Source organism: Panthera onca, chromosome A2, assembly GCF_046562875.1.
Source record: "Panthera onca isolate mPanOnc1 chromosome A2, mPanOnc1 haplotype 2, whole genome shotgun sequence".
Classification (NCBI taxonomy): domain Eukaryota; kingdom Metazoa; phylum Chordata; class Mammalia; order Carnivora; family Felidae; genus Panthera; species Panthera onca.
The window spans coordinates 3,372,314-3,388,777 of NC_138340.1; the positions used below are offsets into that span (position 1 = coordinate 3,372,314).

The 16,464-nt window shown below is 60.7% G+C and overlaps 2 protein-coding genes across 5 annotated transcripts; both read right to left on the bottom strand.

The window, feature by feature from the left end:
- Positions 1–1,918: 1,918 nt before the first annotated feature.
- On the bottom strand, positions 1,919–9,450 carry PLIN5 (perilipin 5). 3 transcript variants are annotated; one of them, XM_060629912.3, is made up of 8 exons: positions 9,351–9,450; positions 8,460–8,535; positions 7,732–7,927; positions 7,076–7,158; positions 6,380–6,560; positions 4,871–5,070; positions 3,334–3,450; positions 1,919–3,066 (listed from the first exon to the last, which is right to left on the bottom strand). In XM_060629912.3, the coding sequence occupies exons 2-8, from the start codon at positions 8,532–8,534 to the stop codon at positions 2,536–2,538; spliced, it is 1,383 nt and encodes a 460-aa protein (XP_060485895.1). In that variant the 5' UTR covers position 8,535; positions 9,351–9,450; the 3' UTR covers positions 1,919–2,535. The 3 variants fall into 3 exon arrangements, with proteins under 3 accessions (XP_060485895.1, XP_060485892.1, XP_060485893.1); XM_060629909.3 differs by having other exon boundaries at positions 8,460–8,601; XM_060629910.3 differs by having other exon boundaries at positions 8,460–8,782.
- Positions 9,451–9,601: 151 nt separating this feature from the next.
- Positions 9,602–12,873, bottom strand: LRG1 (leucine rich alpha-2-glycoprotein 1). 2 transcript variants are annotated; one of them, XM_060629915.3, is made up of 2 exons: positions 12,761–12,873; positions 9,602–11,827 (listed from the first exon to the last, which is right to left on the bottom strand). In XM_060629915.3, the coding sequence occupies exons 1-2, from the start codon at positions 12,790–12,792 to the stop codon at positions 10,816–10,818; spliced, it is 1,044 nt and encodes a 347-aa protein (XP_060485898.3). In that variant the 5' UTR covers positions 12,793–12,873; the 3' UTR covers positions 9,602–10,815. The 2 variants fall into 2 exon arrangements, with proteins under 2 accessions (XP_060485898.3, XP_060485896.3); XM_060629913.3 differs by lacking the exon at positions 12,761–12,873 and adding an exon at positions 12,173–12,754.
- Between the last annotated feature and the right edge of the window lie 3,591 nt (positions 12,874–16,464).

Below are 16,464 nucleotides of genomic sequence, written 5' to 3' on the forward strand. Positions count from 1 at the left end.
GGCCCGGGGGGCTTGGGACAACCCAGGGTGGCTTCCTGGAGGAGGCATCCTGGGCCGGAGACCACAGAGCCAGGAAGTGGCAGGGACGGGATTCAAACCCAGACCCAGAGCCTGTGGACGGGGTGGGCTGACGGTGGGTAGGGGCACAGGCCGGCAGAGAAATGACCTCTCAACCCGAGCTAAGTCTTCCCCCTGCCCGCTCCTGGGACAGGGGCCCCAGCTGCACGCTGGTGGAGACCCAGTTGGCCGTTCCGGGCGCTGAGCTGGGAGGAGGGAGGGTTCAGACACAGCCCGATGACCCCCAGGTCATCTCCTTGGAGCAATCGCGTGTTTACCAAACAGTTGGGGAACAAAATGCGGATGTCCCCCAAACTCTGTCCTCCCAGCCAACACTTCCCAAAGGTGGCAGGGGAGGCGGGAACCCCTGGGTGGGCCCCTCCCCTTCCCACAGGGCCGCCGCAGCACAATGATGGCGGAGAAACCCAGCAAAGACCATCAGAGAACACCGGAGTCAGGTCCCGCCCTCCTCTGCCCACAGCCCTCCAAGCCTCTGCCCTCCCTGGGGGAAAACCTGAGTCCTCCTCCCGCCCCTGGCCCCCATCACCTCCCTGTCCTCCCCTCTTCCCTTTCTCCCCTTGACTCACTCTGCTGCAAACACACGGGCCTCCTCACTGTTCCTCCAACACACTCGGCCCGCTGCTGCCCCAGGACCTTTGCACCGGTGGTGCCCCCTGCCTGGAACGCTCCTTGGTCTTTGCTTCTATCTCACCTCCTCAGACAAGTCTTCTTGGCCCCTTCGTCCCCGGTTAAAAAATATACACCCCTCCTCCTGCCCTCACACGCTCCCCATCCCTCAGCCCTGTTATGTTTTTCATCCCCTACTAACACCAAGATGATTTCCGTCTGTTTCTTGTTTATCGTCTGTCTCTCCCACTGTATTGTGGGGTCCCCGAGGGCAGGATTCGTATCTGGTTTGCTCCCTGCCGGGCACAGCTCAGCAAGGGAAGGAGCTTGCCCACCCAGGCGTAGGCAAGGCTGAGACTCAACCCCAGGACCTTATCTCCCGCTCCCCCCGCTCCCAGACTTACCTCAACCCATTATCTTTCCCTCCCCACTCTGTTCCTGTCAGACTGATTCCCCCACCGCCGTGCCTCTGCCTGAGCCCTTCCCTCTGCCAAAATGCCCTTCCTGTGTGCCATTCTGCCCATCCTCACCCAGCCTGGCCCTCCGGGAGCCCCCAGCCGCACCAGGGGAAGAGAAGGCAAGGTTGCCTGTGGCCCCAAGTGCAGGTGGAGGGGGCTTGGGGTCCCAAGAAGGTGGACTGTGGACTGTCAGAGCTAGGCCACTGGGGCGGAGTGAGGGAGAGCTTCCTGGAGGCGGCGGCATTGGAGCTGGGGCTCCACGATGGACGAGTCCGAGCGACGGGTGGGAGGGTGGGAGGGCACGGCCTCAGCAAAGGAGTTTGGATGTTTGGTCTGAGGGTGAGTGGGAGCCATGGAGGTTTCTACGCAGGGGCAGGGAAGTGAATCCGGCCGGTGGGAAGTGGTCCAACCTCCCAGAACCGCCCCTGGGCCGGGTCCTAGGGAAGCCAGGGGCCACCCTGACCTCACCACATCACACTGTGGTTTCCTAACACCCCACCCGGCCACAGGGGAGTCTCGGGGGCGGCTGAGAATTCGGTGAAAGGATGGGAGGGCCCCCAGGAGACTGGCCCGTGGCCCTTCCCCTACCTCGCTCGGCCCCATCCGGACCAGTGCCGCTGGAGGAATCACAGCACGACGAGCCCCCGCAGGCCCGGGGAGGAGTAGCACTCCTTTCAAACCTTGAACCCTGGCTTGGGCCTTGCGGCCCCACACGCCTGAGGCCCCCCGCACCCTGGAACCAACACCCACCCCGACCCGAACGGAGGCCATAGGCCTTTGGACAACACAAAGCACCTTTATTCTGGAGCGTGGACCCCAAAGGGCAAATCACGTGGATCCAGCAGGCCCAGCGGATGAAGCTGGATATTCTCAGGGACTCCCCCCTCCCCCCACCCCACCCCGTCCAGGATGTACAAGCTGGGGGGGTGGAGGGAGGGTGCCTACTTTTCCAAACCCCCAGACAGCCGCTGGGCAAACTGTGTTTCTTTGGGGAGTTTTGATCCGCTTTTTTGGGGGGTGCAGGGCCGGGGACCACAGACAGAGGCACCCAGCTTGGGGCTAATGAGACCTGAATTGGGTTCCAGTCCTCCTGTGTCCAAGGGAAAGACTGGGGCGCGTCTGAGATCAGTGAAGCTGGTCTAGGCGTCTGAATTTAGCCCCCCACCGCCGCCGCGCACCTGGGCCAAGGCCACCGCGCAGTCCGTTAGTGCATATTCACGGCCACTAGGGGGCAGCGGGGACCTGGAGGGGGGCAGGGCGACCTCCCCCTTGCGGCCTGTTACTGCACGTGCATGGCCACTAGGGGGCAGCGGGGACCTCGGGGTGGTGGGGGGGGGGGGGGTGCAGGGCGACCTCCCGAGGGCCGCGTCTGCTGCCCCGTGGCCCCATCTGGTCAGAAGTCCAGCTCTGGCATCAGGGTGTGCTTGGCGCGGCTGGGGGGCGTGGGTTCCTCCTTGGAAGTGTCGCCTGGGAGGGCTGGCCCATCCCCGTGCTCGGCTTCCCAGGCTCTCTGCTGGGCCGGCCAGTCCAGGTGAGCCCAGCGGGGGTCAGGGCCCCCCACGACCTCGTCCACCAGAGCCTCCAGGTCAGGCGGGGGCGCGGGCCGCTCCACGAGGATGGGCGCGAAGGGCCCCACCAGCCAGGGCAGCGGCACGGCCTGCACCACGAGCTCCAGGAGCTCGTCCACGCAGGCGTGGGCCCGGGCCACGCTGCCCCGGCCCTCGGCCAGGGCGGCCGCGGGCACATCGCCGAAGCAGCGGGCGTCGGCGAACGCGGACTGCAGGGCGTCCACGCTGCGCCGCACCTCGGCCACCTTCTCCCGGGCGCTGGGGGGCAGGCCCCGCACGCTGGTCTCCAGCGCGTCCATGGTGCCCTGCAGCTCCCGCATCAGACTCCGGGACAGGACCAGCGTCTCCAGCTCTGCCTGCGGGGGAGGGGAGGGGCCTCAGCGTCCCCGACGGGCGCTCCCCCCCCCCCCCGCCCCCAGGACCAGCGCCCTGCCTCAGTTTCCCCACAGGGCACCCCGTAGGACCACCCGGCCAGCTTCCCCGTGGACACTCCAAACCGCTGACCTCAGCCCTTGGTTTGAGACGGCTGGAGCCCGGCCCCTCCCCTCCCCCCCTCCCCGCCACCCTGGATACATCCAGAACGCCCCCTCGCACCCCCGCCCACCCTCTCGCCGCCACCCTACCTGGCTGCGGCGACGGCCGTTTTCTGGGGAGCGCTGGCTCCAGTCCTCCCAGAGCTCGTGCACCTTCCCAGGGCGGGCGGGGGCAGTGGGTGTGGCCCCACACTGCATGAGGTTGATCTGAGGGGACAGGGGCGGGGGTGCAGCTGAGGATCCGGGGGCTCGGGGGAGCCAGGACCCTAGTGTGGATCTGGTCTCGATAACCATGTAGAGAACATTCTTCCCTGCAACCTTCCCCTGCCGATCCAGCCTGGCCAACCGGCCCGTTCTCTCCTCTGCTCTTGGCCAGACGCCGCCACTCGCGGTTCCGCCGTCGCTCAGACTCACTTCGGCCACGCTGGCCGGCGGGCTAGGTGCACTCCTCCCTCCGCCCCACACCCCTGCCTGGCTCATTCGTGTTTCCGAGCGGACGGAAGTCTTCCCTCCCTGCCTCCTGGCTGGGCAGATGCCCCAGCGCCTGGTATGTTTTTTCATCATGACCTTCATTCCCCTACTGCGCTTTGAGCGTCCTGACGGGGCCACTGTGCCTTCGGTGCCCAGGACGGGGCAGGTATTAGAAGACAAACAGGAATTGTGGTCCATCTGTACTCTGGGGTATTATTCAGCCTTAAAAAGGAAGCCCGTTCTGACACCTGACCTTGAGGACTTGGTGTTCAGGGATAGAAACCCACTCGGGCGCGCATCGGCGCCCTCTGGTGGCCGCTGCGGGGACGACAGCCTGGGACCCGGACGGAGCTGGGGGACCAGGTGCCGCTTGGGGGGCTGGGCCTGGGGGTGAGGAAGGGGGAGGGGATCTGTGGGCGGAGCCAGCATCCCGGGTGCCTGATGTGGGTGTGAGAGGCGGGAAGTCGAGACCTGACCCCCCCCAGGTGAATGGAGGTTCAGATGCGGGAGCAAGTTGGGGGTGTCTGACGTCATCAAACTGAGCCAAGCGGAAGCTCCCGCGGGCCCCTGGGTGGCTCGGTGGGTTAAGCTCTGACTTCCGCTCAGGTCACGATCTCCCGGTTTGTGAGTTCGAGCCCCGCCGGGGGCTCTGCGCTGAGTGTGCAGAGCTTGCTTGGGATTCTCTCTCTCCCTCCTCCCCTCCCCTGCTCATGTTTTCTCTCTCTCAAAATAAATACAGTTAAAAAAAAAGTGGGGGCTCCGTGTTCCTTTGGAGCAGGGAGGGACACACAGTGAGGGCAGAGACTGGAACCTAAAAGCTGGAGTGGATCGGGATTGGTGGCAGGAAAGCAAGGGGAGGGGTGTTTTCTTTCTCTCCTGAACTACTTTAACTACCTGTAAATTCCAGCTCCTGCTGGCTCTCCCCCCACCGAAGCCCCTTCCTGTCTCCCCAGGCTGAACCTCGACCCCCCTGAGCTTCCCCAGACCCATGTGCCCTCTCCGCCCCAGCCTTGAACACACCGGGCTGGAGGCAGCTGAGCCCGGCTTTGCCTCCCCCGTCAGACCAGCTCAGGACCGGGTCCCCAGCTGGCACTCGATCCACGCTCACCGGCCCGCATCACAGGGGGGGGGGGGGGAGTGAACAGAAGGATCTCACCAACTCCAGGGTCTCCTGCAGCTGGGCTAGCGTGTCCTGGGCGTGGTGTTTCTTCTGCCTCAGTTTCCCCAGAGAGTGTTCATACGCCAGGTGGCGGAGCCGCGCCGACAGGGAGCCCAGGCGCACAAAATAGCCCTGTCGTCTCCTCTGCTCCTCCACGGACCCCACTTCCGGGCCCTCGGCCTCCGCTGCCAGGGCCGCTGGAGGACGGGACGGGGTGGGGGGATGGGGGTCAGCATGGCCGCCCCCTCCACGTCTGCTCACCCTCCTTGTGCGTTGACGAGCCCGCGGGCTCCCAAATTTATAGTTTTCCTTTAGGGACATCAACTCATTTCCCCAAACCCTATGACGTAGGCACTATCATTAGCCCCATTTACAGATGAGGAACACTGAGGCAAGGGACGATGAAGCCCCACAGTGTGCAAGAGGCAGACCTGGGATTCCAACCCAGACACTCTTAGCCCCTCTGTGAAACGGTCTGTTAAGAATATACTATGGGGAGCTGGGTGGCTCAGCTGCGTAAGCGTCCGACTCTTGACTTTGGCTCAGGTCATGATCTCATGGTTTGTGAGTTCGAGCCCCGCGTCGGGCTCCGCGCTGATGGTGAGGCGCCTGCTTGGGATTCTCTCTCTCCCTCTCTCCGCCCCTCCCCCATTCTCTCTCTCTCTCTCTCTCAAAATAAACTTTACTACACTCGATCTTAGCCAAAAGGCCAAGAAGCGATCTCTCAAAATAAACTTTAAAAAAATCCTAAAAAAAAAAAAAGGGTATGCTACAAACGTTCGGCACACAGTAGGTGCCTCATAAATGCCTCCAAGCCTTTCTGCAGAGGAGGGAGTGCATCGGCATGTTCTTCTCGCCCCCCTAAAGCAGGGGTTGAGAGAAGTCAGATCGTCTCTGGGGTCAGAAACAAGATGTAGAAAACTGGAGAATGCTGTTTTTTTGTTTTGCTTTTTTAAGATTTTTTTCTTTTTTTTAAGTAATCTCTACCCCCAACGTGTGGCTCGAACTTACAAACCCAAGATCAAGAGTCACATGCTCCACTGACTGAGCCAGCCTGGAGCCCTGTGACAATGGTGGGGCTACGGGAACCGTATGAAGGGGCAGATGCCGTTCAGCCCAAGTGTTTAGTTTTTGAGGACCAGCCACAAATCAGGACTTGTGTATTGAAAATCTGATTGTTAAATGCACACGATGCACTGAAGCATTTTAAAGGCACTGCTTAGGCCAGTGTGACCATCGGAGGGGACACCAGTTTGAGACCGGGGCCCTCAAGTCTGCAAGCCCCGTACAGCCCTAGGGTCTGCGTGGTCTGGTTTCTCGCAGGGGGTGGGGCGGGGGGCCGTGGGAATGCCCGGGGGGGCTCAGGCCTGGGCTCCAGCCCCGGGCGGTTCCTCCTGAACTGCTGTGCGGCCCTGGGCAAGTCCCGGGCTTCTCTGATCCGTAACCTCTGGGGATGGGGAGTGGGCAGAAGGATTCGGGGGCAGGGTGGGCGTGAGCCGGGCTCACCGAGCTCGTCCTCGGTCATGGGCAGGAAGTGGTCCACCAGCTCCTCCGACTTGCCCAGCACGACATCCACGGCGTGGCTCACGGAGCGCTTCAGGTCCACACTCCAGCGGCGGCTCTGCCGGGCCAGGCCCACCACGCCCGTCACACTGCTGGCCACCGTGTCCTTGGCCGAGGTCACCACCTGCTGAGAGGGGTCCCCTTCCAGGTTTGGGCTCCCTTCCCTTCCCTTCCCCCAGCTCCTTGGGGCCGGGTGCCCAGGGTCCCTGGCCCTTCCTGGCTCTGGGACTCAGTTTCCCCTCTAAAACATGGAGGAAAGTAAGAAAGTTCTCCCTTACAGGGTCGTGGAAGGCGTTACCAGCACCACCTGGCACGTGTTAAGTGCTCAGTAAACTCGGGTGCTGTTTATTATTATTACTTTTGGGTTTTTTTCAATTTCTTTATTCTACTCTACTCCTATTCTATTCTATTCTATTCTATTCTATTCTATTCTATGTAATTTATTGTCAAATTGGCTTCCATACAACACCCAGGGCTCGTCCCAACAGGTGCCCTCAATGCCTGTCACCCCTTTCCCCTCTCCCCCGCCCCGGGGTGCTGATTATTTTAATCTGGCTGGTGCAGTCCCAACCGGTCCGGTCCCGGAGGAGGTTACCCTGCTCCTTCCCACCCCCAGCCCCCTCTGGGTCCCCACGGCACCGTCTCCGAAGGTTGCTGGAGAAAGGGCAACTTCTCTTCCAGTTTGTCCAGACCCCTGCAGGCGAGATTGTTCACGGAGGCCACTGGAGGGGGGAGAGTCAGGGAGTGAGGGAGGGAGACGTAGGGAGAGGCAGAGGGAGGCCCGGGCCACCCTGGGAGGGGCTGGGGACCCTTAGGGTGTGGGTGGGTCACCAGGCCAGGCCCCACCTGTGCTTCCCTCCCCGCCTCAGCCCCTGCCACCCGGCTGCTGCCAGCACCAAGGTGACTCCTCGCCCAGGGCCGGCTCAGATGCCCCAGAGAGCAGGCTCAAGGTCACGCACACTGGCTGAGAAGGAGGCGGGGGAGGCCTCGAGCGGAGGAGGTGACCCCCTTCCTGGGTCAGACGTGAGGCCAAGGGTCTTGTGCCCCCCACCCGTCTGTCAGGTTGCACCCCTCAGCTGATCACAGGAGTCCGGGGGTGGGGACGTGGGGCTCAGGACACGCAGAGGCAAGGACAGAGAGGCAGATGGGGAGGCAGATACCTGAGGCACGTCAGGCCACGAGGGAGGGCATCAGGACACAGAATGAGGGGGCCACAAGCAGACAGCTAAGGGTGGAGGTCCGGGAGATCAAAGGCAGGACCCAGGGACGCGGTGGCGGGGAGGGGGGGTGCTCACGCTGGGGCTGCAGGTGGCTCAGGAGCGGCTGGGCGTGGTCCAGGGCACGGGCGGTCAGGTCACACACGCAGTGCTCGGCCAGGCGGCAGGCGGAGCCCAGCAGCGGGTGCCTGTCCTTAGCGGCACCGTAAGCCTCCAAGATGGCGGCGCACGTGGTCCGGACCAGGGGCAGGGCCACCACGCGCTGCACCACGTTCTGCGGGGACGGGTGGCATCAGAGGGGCCCGAGGGGGTGCGGGGAGCTCGGCCGCCCCTCGGTCCGCTGCCCTTCTCTGGGCCGGGTTGAGGGGCGAGCGAGCGGGTGGGCTGCACGCTTAGCTTGGGGCTCCGGCCTCCCCATCTGTAAAATGGGTTTCTAGAGCCGGGAGATTCAAGGAGCCGACGTGCGCGAAGCGCGGGGAACGGGGACCGGTGCAGAGCAGGTCCTGTGATCGCTGTCACTCGTGCTGCTGCCGTTGAGAGTGCCGAGACGGTGGGCACAGAGACAGACCCAGGCAGAGACCCCGAGGTGGGGGAGGGGGAGCCGGGTGTGGCGGCAGAGATGCTCGCCGCCCCGGGCCTCGCGCGCCCCTCTGGGAGGTGGGTAGCGTGGGCCAGCAGCCCTCCCCCCCCCGCAAGGTCCAGCAAGGATGGGCATGGGAGGGCGCCCCTGGCCCGAAACTGTCCCGGGAGGGACAGTCCCCCCACCCCTCCCTGTGCCCCTGTCCTTGGGAGGGGCGGCCCCTCACCTGCCTGTCCTGCTCCCACAGGCTGTCTCTGGGGGGCCGCACAGGCTCATCTTCTGACATGTCGGCTGCAGACATCCTGAGGGGCAGGGCCAAGTGGGAGGGCCTTCCAGGCCTTGGGCTCTGTCCCGCTGGGCTTTGCGACCTGGGCAAAGTATTGTTCCCTCCTGGAACCTCCGTTTCCTCAAAACAGAGTTATGATAGTACCCTTCCTCGCAGCGTCGTGAGGGACACGGACACTGGATGCACAGGGCTCTGCACACACTAGGTGCACACAGAGAGCCTCTGGCAAGGTGGGGACATTGCAGGGGTTCAAAGCATGGGCTCTGGAAAGAGAAAGACTGGGGTTCACATCCTGCCGTTACCTGCTGTGTGACTTCGGGCAAGTGCCTTCCCCTCTCTGAGCTCTTTCCTCTTCGGCAAAGGAGAAGAGGCCCCTTACCCCTGCGCACCCCCCAGCTCCCCCTCCCCTCCCCTCCCCCCCCCCCCCCCCCCCCCGCCCCGGACAGAACTGCACAAGCAGCCCCCTGCAGGGGTGGAGGTGGTAGCTGCGGGATCCCAATAAACCTAAAGATTGACAGGGAAACTGAGGCACCCAGAGGTGAGGTCCATGCTGCTTCCAGGACCACACATCTGAGCAGGCTCAGAGTGGGGAGTTCGACCCGAGACTCCCCGCTCGCTCGAAGTTCTTCCCCTCTCCCCACCCTGTGCCCTCAGGGCCCTGGTCGCCGCTCAACTGGGTCCTGAGCTTTAGCCAACTGGGCCAAGGGTCTCGGCCACCTGCTCCAGCCCTTCACCCCCCGCCCCTGTCACGCCACTGGGTCCTCTCCCGCCCACCCGATCAGGAGCCCCCAACCTGCGGGGTCCTCCCGGACGCCCCCACGTGGCACTCACCCGGGCGCGCGCAGCCACAGCCCCCGGACGCCGCCGCCGACCCCCGACTAGGGCTCGAGGCTCCGCCCACCGCCGGCCCCGCCCGCCTTATAGCCTCTTGGAGGGGGAGGGTGGGGCCTTCCCTACTGACCAATGGGGAGAGGCCGTGCGGAGGCGTGGCCCGGGGGCGGGGCTCCAGCGACCCAGCCCACCCGCCCACCTCCCGGCGCTTCCCTGGGGTTCTCGCCGGCGCTCCGCGGTTGTCATGGTAACTTGGGGGGGGCGCTGGATGCCCCAGGATTGGACTACTTCCGTTGACCAGGTTTGGCCACCCGTCACCCTGCCGTTGCCACGCAGACGGTGGAGGGCGATCACAGCCCCCACCCCGTCGCTGAGGAGTGACTTTGGGCAAGTCTTCAAGGCGTTTTTATTTGGAAAAATCTGCCGTGGAACTCAGCCAGGATTCAGGCCGGCCCGTTCCCTTGGATCCCCATTTTACAGATGAGCAAATTGAGGAATCCGATTCAAACCCCTCTCTGCCAGACTCCAGGCCCCTCCCTGACTTTCGTCATCATACCTGGAATGACCACCAACGACCCTCCTTCCAGGGAGCTGAAAACACTGGGCATGTCCCCCAAACACCCAGGGGTCCCCCAAGTCTGACTCGGGCTCCAGCATGCCCAGCCCTGTGTCAGCAGGTGGCTCAAGGTTGCGAGTTGGGAGAACACAGCCTTCAGCTTCGCCCAGCCTGCTCAGGCCTGCCCTGGGTGGCTATCCCCCTAGGTTGTCACCGGCCAGCATGATGAATTGTTTGGAGACCTGAAGCATCCAGTTTAATTTAAACCTTCCCCAGGACACAGCTGTGGCAGGAATCCACCGGTCAAATGACACTCTGGGCAACGGTCAGGGTTTTATTTGGAGTTAAGTCCTGGATGGGGGGAGGGAGAGGGGAAGCCACAGGCCATCATATCCCAACTGCAATCCCTTTAGAAGCTCTAGAAGCTTGTGTCCTGCGCCCCCAGGCCCTGGGTCTCTCCTCTTTCTTCCTTCCTTCTCCTTCCTCCTGGAGACCTAGGAAGTCAACTTGGGAGATGCCGGTAACACTGAATTCCAGTACGCCCAGTCCCTTTCCACAGTTATTTATTAACCCCTCCGTTCTGACCCCAAACTGAGTGATGCTGGCTAGAAGGCACCCCGGCCCCAGGCCCTGCATTCGGAGAGCCCCTCAAAGTGGGGGAGACAGAGCCAGACAGAGACAACCCCAGTGTGGCCAGGGCTGGGCCAGAGAGAGGCCGTGCAGGCTGGGGGCGCCTGGAGGCCAAGAGATCCGGAAAACAGGGAAAGGCTTTCTTGGGAGAGGGTACCAGGAGGCCAGAGAGCCCAAGGCGGGTCCAGCCAGCAGCTCTGGAAAGCTGGAGGTGAATTCTTTGCCAAGTCGCAGGCAGCGTGCTCCCAGGCCTGTCTCCCCAGCCCAGCCCCGGGGGCCTCAGTGGGACTCAGCTGCAACCAGGAGCGTCTGGCCCTTCCAGGCTTCAGGCCCAGCGCAGCGCGTCGCGTTCCGAGAGAACATCTTGTCTTTATTGGCCACAAGCCACCCGTAGAGGTCTTCCAGGTTCCCGTCACAGATCCAGGGGTTACCAGAGATGTCAAAGCCATCCTTCATGTCCCGGGCGGGCTGCCCCAGGGATGTCCAGAGCCCCTTAGGCGTGCCGGTAAGCAAGTTGTTGGACAGATCCAGGAAGCCCAGCTGCCGCAGACCCCGGAGGGCGCCCGCTGCCACGGCGGCCAGCTTGTTGTCACTCAGGAAAAGGTAGCGGAGGTCTGGCTGGGGTGCCAGGAGCCCCTCGCCAAGCACCTGCAGCCTGTTGCCTTCCAGATGCAGCCTTTCCAACCGCAGGGGGCCTTTCAGAAGGTCTGGGGGCAAAGCCTTCAACTGGTTATTGCTGAGGTCAAGGATGCGCAGGGAGGTGACGTTGGCCAACAGCCCCGGGGGCAGGGTCTGGAGGCGGTTTTCGGAAAGGTCCAGATGCCGCAGGGCCTTCAGGCCGAGCAGCCACGAGGGCTCCAGAGCCTCCAGCTGGTTTTGCTTCAGCACCAGGGTGTGGAGAGCACCCGAGGCCTGGAAGAGGCCGCGGGGCAGGCGGGCCAGGCGGTTGCGGGTTAGATCCAGCACCTGCAGCAGAGGTGCGGGCAGCAGGAAGTTGGGCGAGAGGCTCTCCAGCTGGTTGCTGGACAGGTGCAGCTCCTGGAGGCGAGCGAGGCCCCGGAGGGTGTCGTCTGGCAGCCGCGTGACGTTGAAGAACTCCACCACCAGGGAGACGGTGTCGGCCGGGAAGCGGCGGGGGATTTGGGCAGGGGGGTGGCAGGAGACGGAGCTGCCGTTGACCGCATGGGACACCACGCAGGCGGCACGGTTGGGGGCGACCTCCTGGGCGGAGGCCGTAGACAGCAGCAGCAGGAGCAGCGGTCTAGAAAGCTGGGGGTCCAGGCCTCCGGGGCTGCGGGCAACGACAGAAGAGACACCCGGCTTGGTGAAAACGTCCCCAGAATCAGCCAGCCCGTTCCTGTCTACCACCTGGGACCATGCCACCGCATTGGTCCCCGGGACGAGTGCAGTCACCTCCTGTTCCTCTCCTCGCTTCCACCCTCACGCCTCACAGCTGCCAGAGGTAGCTGTTGTTCCAGAGAGAATTCGAACTCTCTGAAGACTGCGTTTCTCAGTCTGACCCATAAGTGTTACCCACCCCCCTGACTGCCAGCCTTGCCCCAACGGGTTGTTCATTATTTACAGTCACATGGGCTAATTCCTTCTGCTCTAGCTTGTTTTCTGGGTCATTTCTTACCTCCCCGGCTCCATATGTTGAAGGCCGGGGCAGCGAACTCCTACTTGTCCTGCAAAGCCCCGGCTCCGATGCTCCCTTTCCCGTGAAACTTTCTCCGACTTTCCCAAGTTGTCCCCTCTGGGAAACTTTCTGCCCTTTCTGCCCAGCGCCGGCCAAACAAGGTTACTTGCTGTGTCCAGCTCTATCTTGCTCCAAAGTGCTCGAGGGCAACCCAGGGCTCCAAAGGGAACCCTGAACACGGAAAGTGCATCCAGCTCTGTGCAGATCGGAGCAGGCATTTGGCCCTGGGGTGGGGTGGTTTACAGGCGGCACCATAATCCTTCCAGGGCTGGGCTTCTGCCCCTCGCGGTCCCTCCGGCAGGCCTCCGGTGGGGTGTTGGTCGGGAGGCGTTGGTGGGCCTCCCGCTCTCTGTGTGGCCCGTGGAGCACTGCTGTAGCAAGGGTGAGTGACAGCGAGTCTGTCCACGGTTAGAGCCTGTCGCTCTGTTCCAGCCCGTGGGTCTACATCTCGCCCCGTGACCTCCATGCATCAGACGGAACTGCCTGGAATCCAGTTCTGCCCACCATGGGCAGGGTGGGGGGACTCACCTGTGCTTTCGCTGTGGCCTCCAAGAAGACATGATGGCCTCCCTCTTTTCCGTCTGGGCTCGCTCAGCCCGGTGAGGTAGCCTGATACCTGCCTGGACTGGGGGCAGGGCCGCCCGCCCCAGGGAAGTCCTCACCCACATCCTGTTCCCGTTGGTGGCTGGCCCTGAGCCAGGCAGGGGAAAGGGGGTGGTCAGAATTGCAAAACTGCTTCCTGGCAGGGGAGGGGCGTGCTCCCTTCTCCGCCTGCTTCTCCCTGGTGTTTCATCCCCCTGATTCCTGCTTTTGGGGGGTGGGTACTCCCAGAGTCTCTGGGGCTGAATCCTCACTTCCCCCCACTCCAGGAATCAAGGGTCACGTTTGCAAGGCTCCGTTCCTGGGCAGGGGAGGGACAGCTCTCTAAGCAAGAGCTAGTCTTTGCAATAAATCTAAGCAACCAGGAAGTTCAATGGAAGGAACAAAGAGGACTTGTCTTGAATTCATGACATATTGTTGTTGACCTTTTTTCTAAATGAAATAATTTCTGGGTGTTTTGTTTTGTTTTGTTAATAGTAAGAGAGAGCGTGCAAGCAGGAGTGAGGGGCAGAGGGAGGGAGAGAGAGAGAGAGAGAGAGAGAGAGAAAGAGAGAGAGAGAACCCCAAGCAGGCTCCACACGCATCACAGAGCCTGACGGGGGGCTCAATCCCACAACCGTGAGAGCATGACCTTAGTCGAAGTCAAGAGTCAGACATTCAACTGACTGAGCCACCCAGGCGCCCCCAAGTGAAATAATTTCTAAAAAATAGAATTCAAAAGGGAGTGATGCCTAAAGTCTCCACAGTCTTCAAACAATGGCCTGGGAGGGACTAAATCATGCTCCGGCTCCCAGATCTATAGAAACCGCTCTGTTTTGTGATCTTAGGCAAGCGGCTTAACTTTTCTTGGCCTCGGCTTCCACATCCGTGAAGTGGAACTCAAGTCTCCAAGGGCCCCTTCTGCTCTTTCTTTCTTCATCTGAAGGCTAATGAGCTATTTGTTTGGGGTCTCCCTCATTCCCTAATAAATGCATCCGGAAGCTACAAATGTGCCTTTGAGAACTGCTTTGGCTGCATCTCACGGGTTTGGTTACTCAACGCTTTCATTCTTATTGGGTTCTAAACATTCAGGGGTGATGTGTTAACTTTACATGCACCTGGACTTTGGTCACGCCTGGCCATGGCCCAGTCTCTCCACAGCCCAATCTCTGAAGAGTTTTGTCTCGAGTGGTGAGAATGAATGTGAGTTTTGTCTTGTGGGCATACAGATTCAGAGACATACGTGCAAGCTGACCGTGGCAGGCGTAAAGAAAGACGGGTGAATACCCTCATGAATACACAGGTACAGATACAACACAGAGACACAGACAAAGCAGGACAGAATAACAGACTCATTGAGATGGACACACAAAAACAGATATGCACAAAATAGACAAAGGACCCGAATAATAGTTTCTCGAGGAGGACATGCAGATGGTCAACAGGTACATGAAAGGTTCTCAGCCTCACTCATCCGCAGGGAAATGTAAATCAAAGCCACAATGAGATACCACCTCACACCTGTCAGAATGGCTATTATCAAAAAGACAGAAGGGGCGCCTGGGTGGCTCATTCGATTAAGCATCCGATTTTGGCTCAGGTCATGATCTGTGGGTTCGAGCCCCGCATTGGGCTCTATGCTCACTGCTCGGAGCCTGGAGCCTGCCTCGGATTCCGTGTCTCCCTCTCTCTCTGTTCCTCCCCTGCTTGCACTCTGTCTCTCTCTCTCTCTCTCTCTCTCTCTCTCAAAAATAAACATTAAAAAACTTCTTTAAAATAAAAAAAACTAGAAACAGAGTAGAATGGTGGCTGCCTGGAGCTGGGGGTGCAGGAAATGGGGAGATGTGAGTCTAAGGGTACAAATGCATGGTTACAAGACGAATACATCCAGGAGTTGTAACGTACAGCCCGGTGACTATCATTAACGTTACTGTATTACATACTTGAAAATTGCTAAGAGAGTAGATCTTTTGTTTTTTTTTTTAATTTTATTTATTTTGAGAGAGTGGGGGTGGGGCAGAGAGAGGGAGAGAGAGAATCCCAAGCAGGCTCTGCGCTGGCAGCGAAGAGCCCAACTCAGGGCTGGATTCCATGGACCTTGAGATCATGACCTGAGCTGAAGTCAAGAGTTGGACGCTTAACAGACTGAGCCACCCAGGCGCCCGGTGGGTGAGTAGATCTTAAATGGTCCCACCAGACACACACACACACACACACACACACACACACACACACACAGAAGTACCTGAAGTAATGGATGTTGTTAACATTTCATGGTGCGATATTGGCATGTATCAAACATCTGAAACTTACACAATGTTGTAGGTCAAACCTCTCACGCGTCCAGGAGAAGCTAGGCGATGTCCTCCTGGCGTTTCGCATTTGTTTACTAGGCTAACAGTCTCCTCTGGGACAAGGGGGAGCCAGATCTGTCTCGTCCACTGCTCCACCCCCAGAGCCCAGCACACAGTAGGTGCTTCATCGGAAGTGGGCGGGAAGGAAGGGGTGTGAACCCTAAAGGCAAAATGCTACAGAGATCTCAGAACGTGCAGAGCCCGCCCCTGCTTCAAAGCCTCGGGTGGTTCCCTGTCCCACTTAAACTCCATCAGGCTGGGGGGAGGAGGATGGGGAGTTAATGTGTAACGGAGGCAGGGTTTTAGTTTGGAAAAGATGAGAAAGTTCTGGAAATGGATGGTGGGGATGGGTGCCCAACAGTGTGAACGGACCTCATGCCACTGACCTGTGCACTTAAAAAAAAAAATTTAATGTTTACTTTTGAGAGAGAGAGACAGAGCATAAGCAGGGGAGGGGCAGAGAGAGAGGGAGACAGAATCCCGAGCAGGCTCCAGGCTCTGAGCTGCCAGCCTGGAGCCCGGTGCGGGGCTCGAACCCACGGACCTTGAGATCATGACCGGAGGCCAAGTCAGATGCTTAACCAACTGAGCCACCTGGTTGCCCCCGAACTGTGCACGTGAAAACACTTCCATGGTGCATTTGAATTCATGTGGATTTATGTGGATTTTGCCACAATAAAAACATTTTTTTACGCTCCTGATCTGTGGGGCCCTGCCTGCCCCGAGCCCTGGCCCTCCTCTCCCTCCTGATCTGCACCTGCTCCTGCCGCCTCCCCTCCCGGGGCCGCTGTGGCCACCTCGCCCCCTCCTCCAAGCATGTTCCCAAGTCCCCCACACTGTTCCCTCTGCCCGCACGCCTCCCCACAGCTGCTTTCTCACTCAGCACATCTCAGCTCAAGGGTCACCTCGACAGGCCCTCCTTGGCCACCCCCCACACCCTCACCCTCTACCTAGCACATTACCTGGCCTTTTCCCCACTGCACGCATCACTCCTTCAAATCCAGTCCTAATTTGCAAGTGCAGGACCGGTCTCCCCAACTAGGCTACGAACTCCATGAGGACAGGGATCTTTGTCCCCGACGGTGCCTGGCATATAGCAGGTGCACAGTAAATATCTGCTCAAGAACGAATCGGGAACCGGCCCCATCCAGAGGAAGATGCCCCCCCCATTTCCACACCCAGCTCCCCAGAATTCTGCTTGCCACCGCGAGTGACACAGGGGCTCCCAGCTGCCCCCCGGGGCAACACCGCGGTCCAGGTCCCGCCCCCAAGAGACAGAGCAGAGCCAAAGCCTTGGGG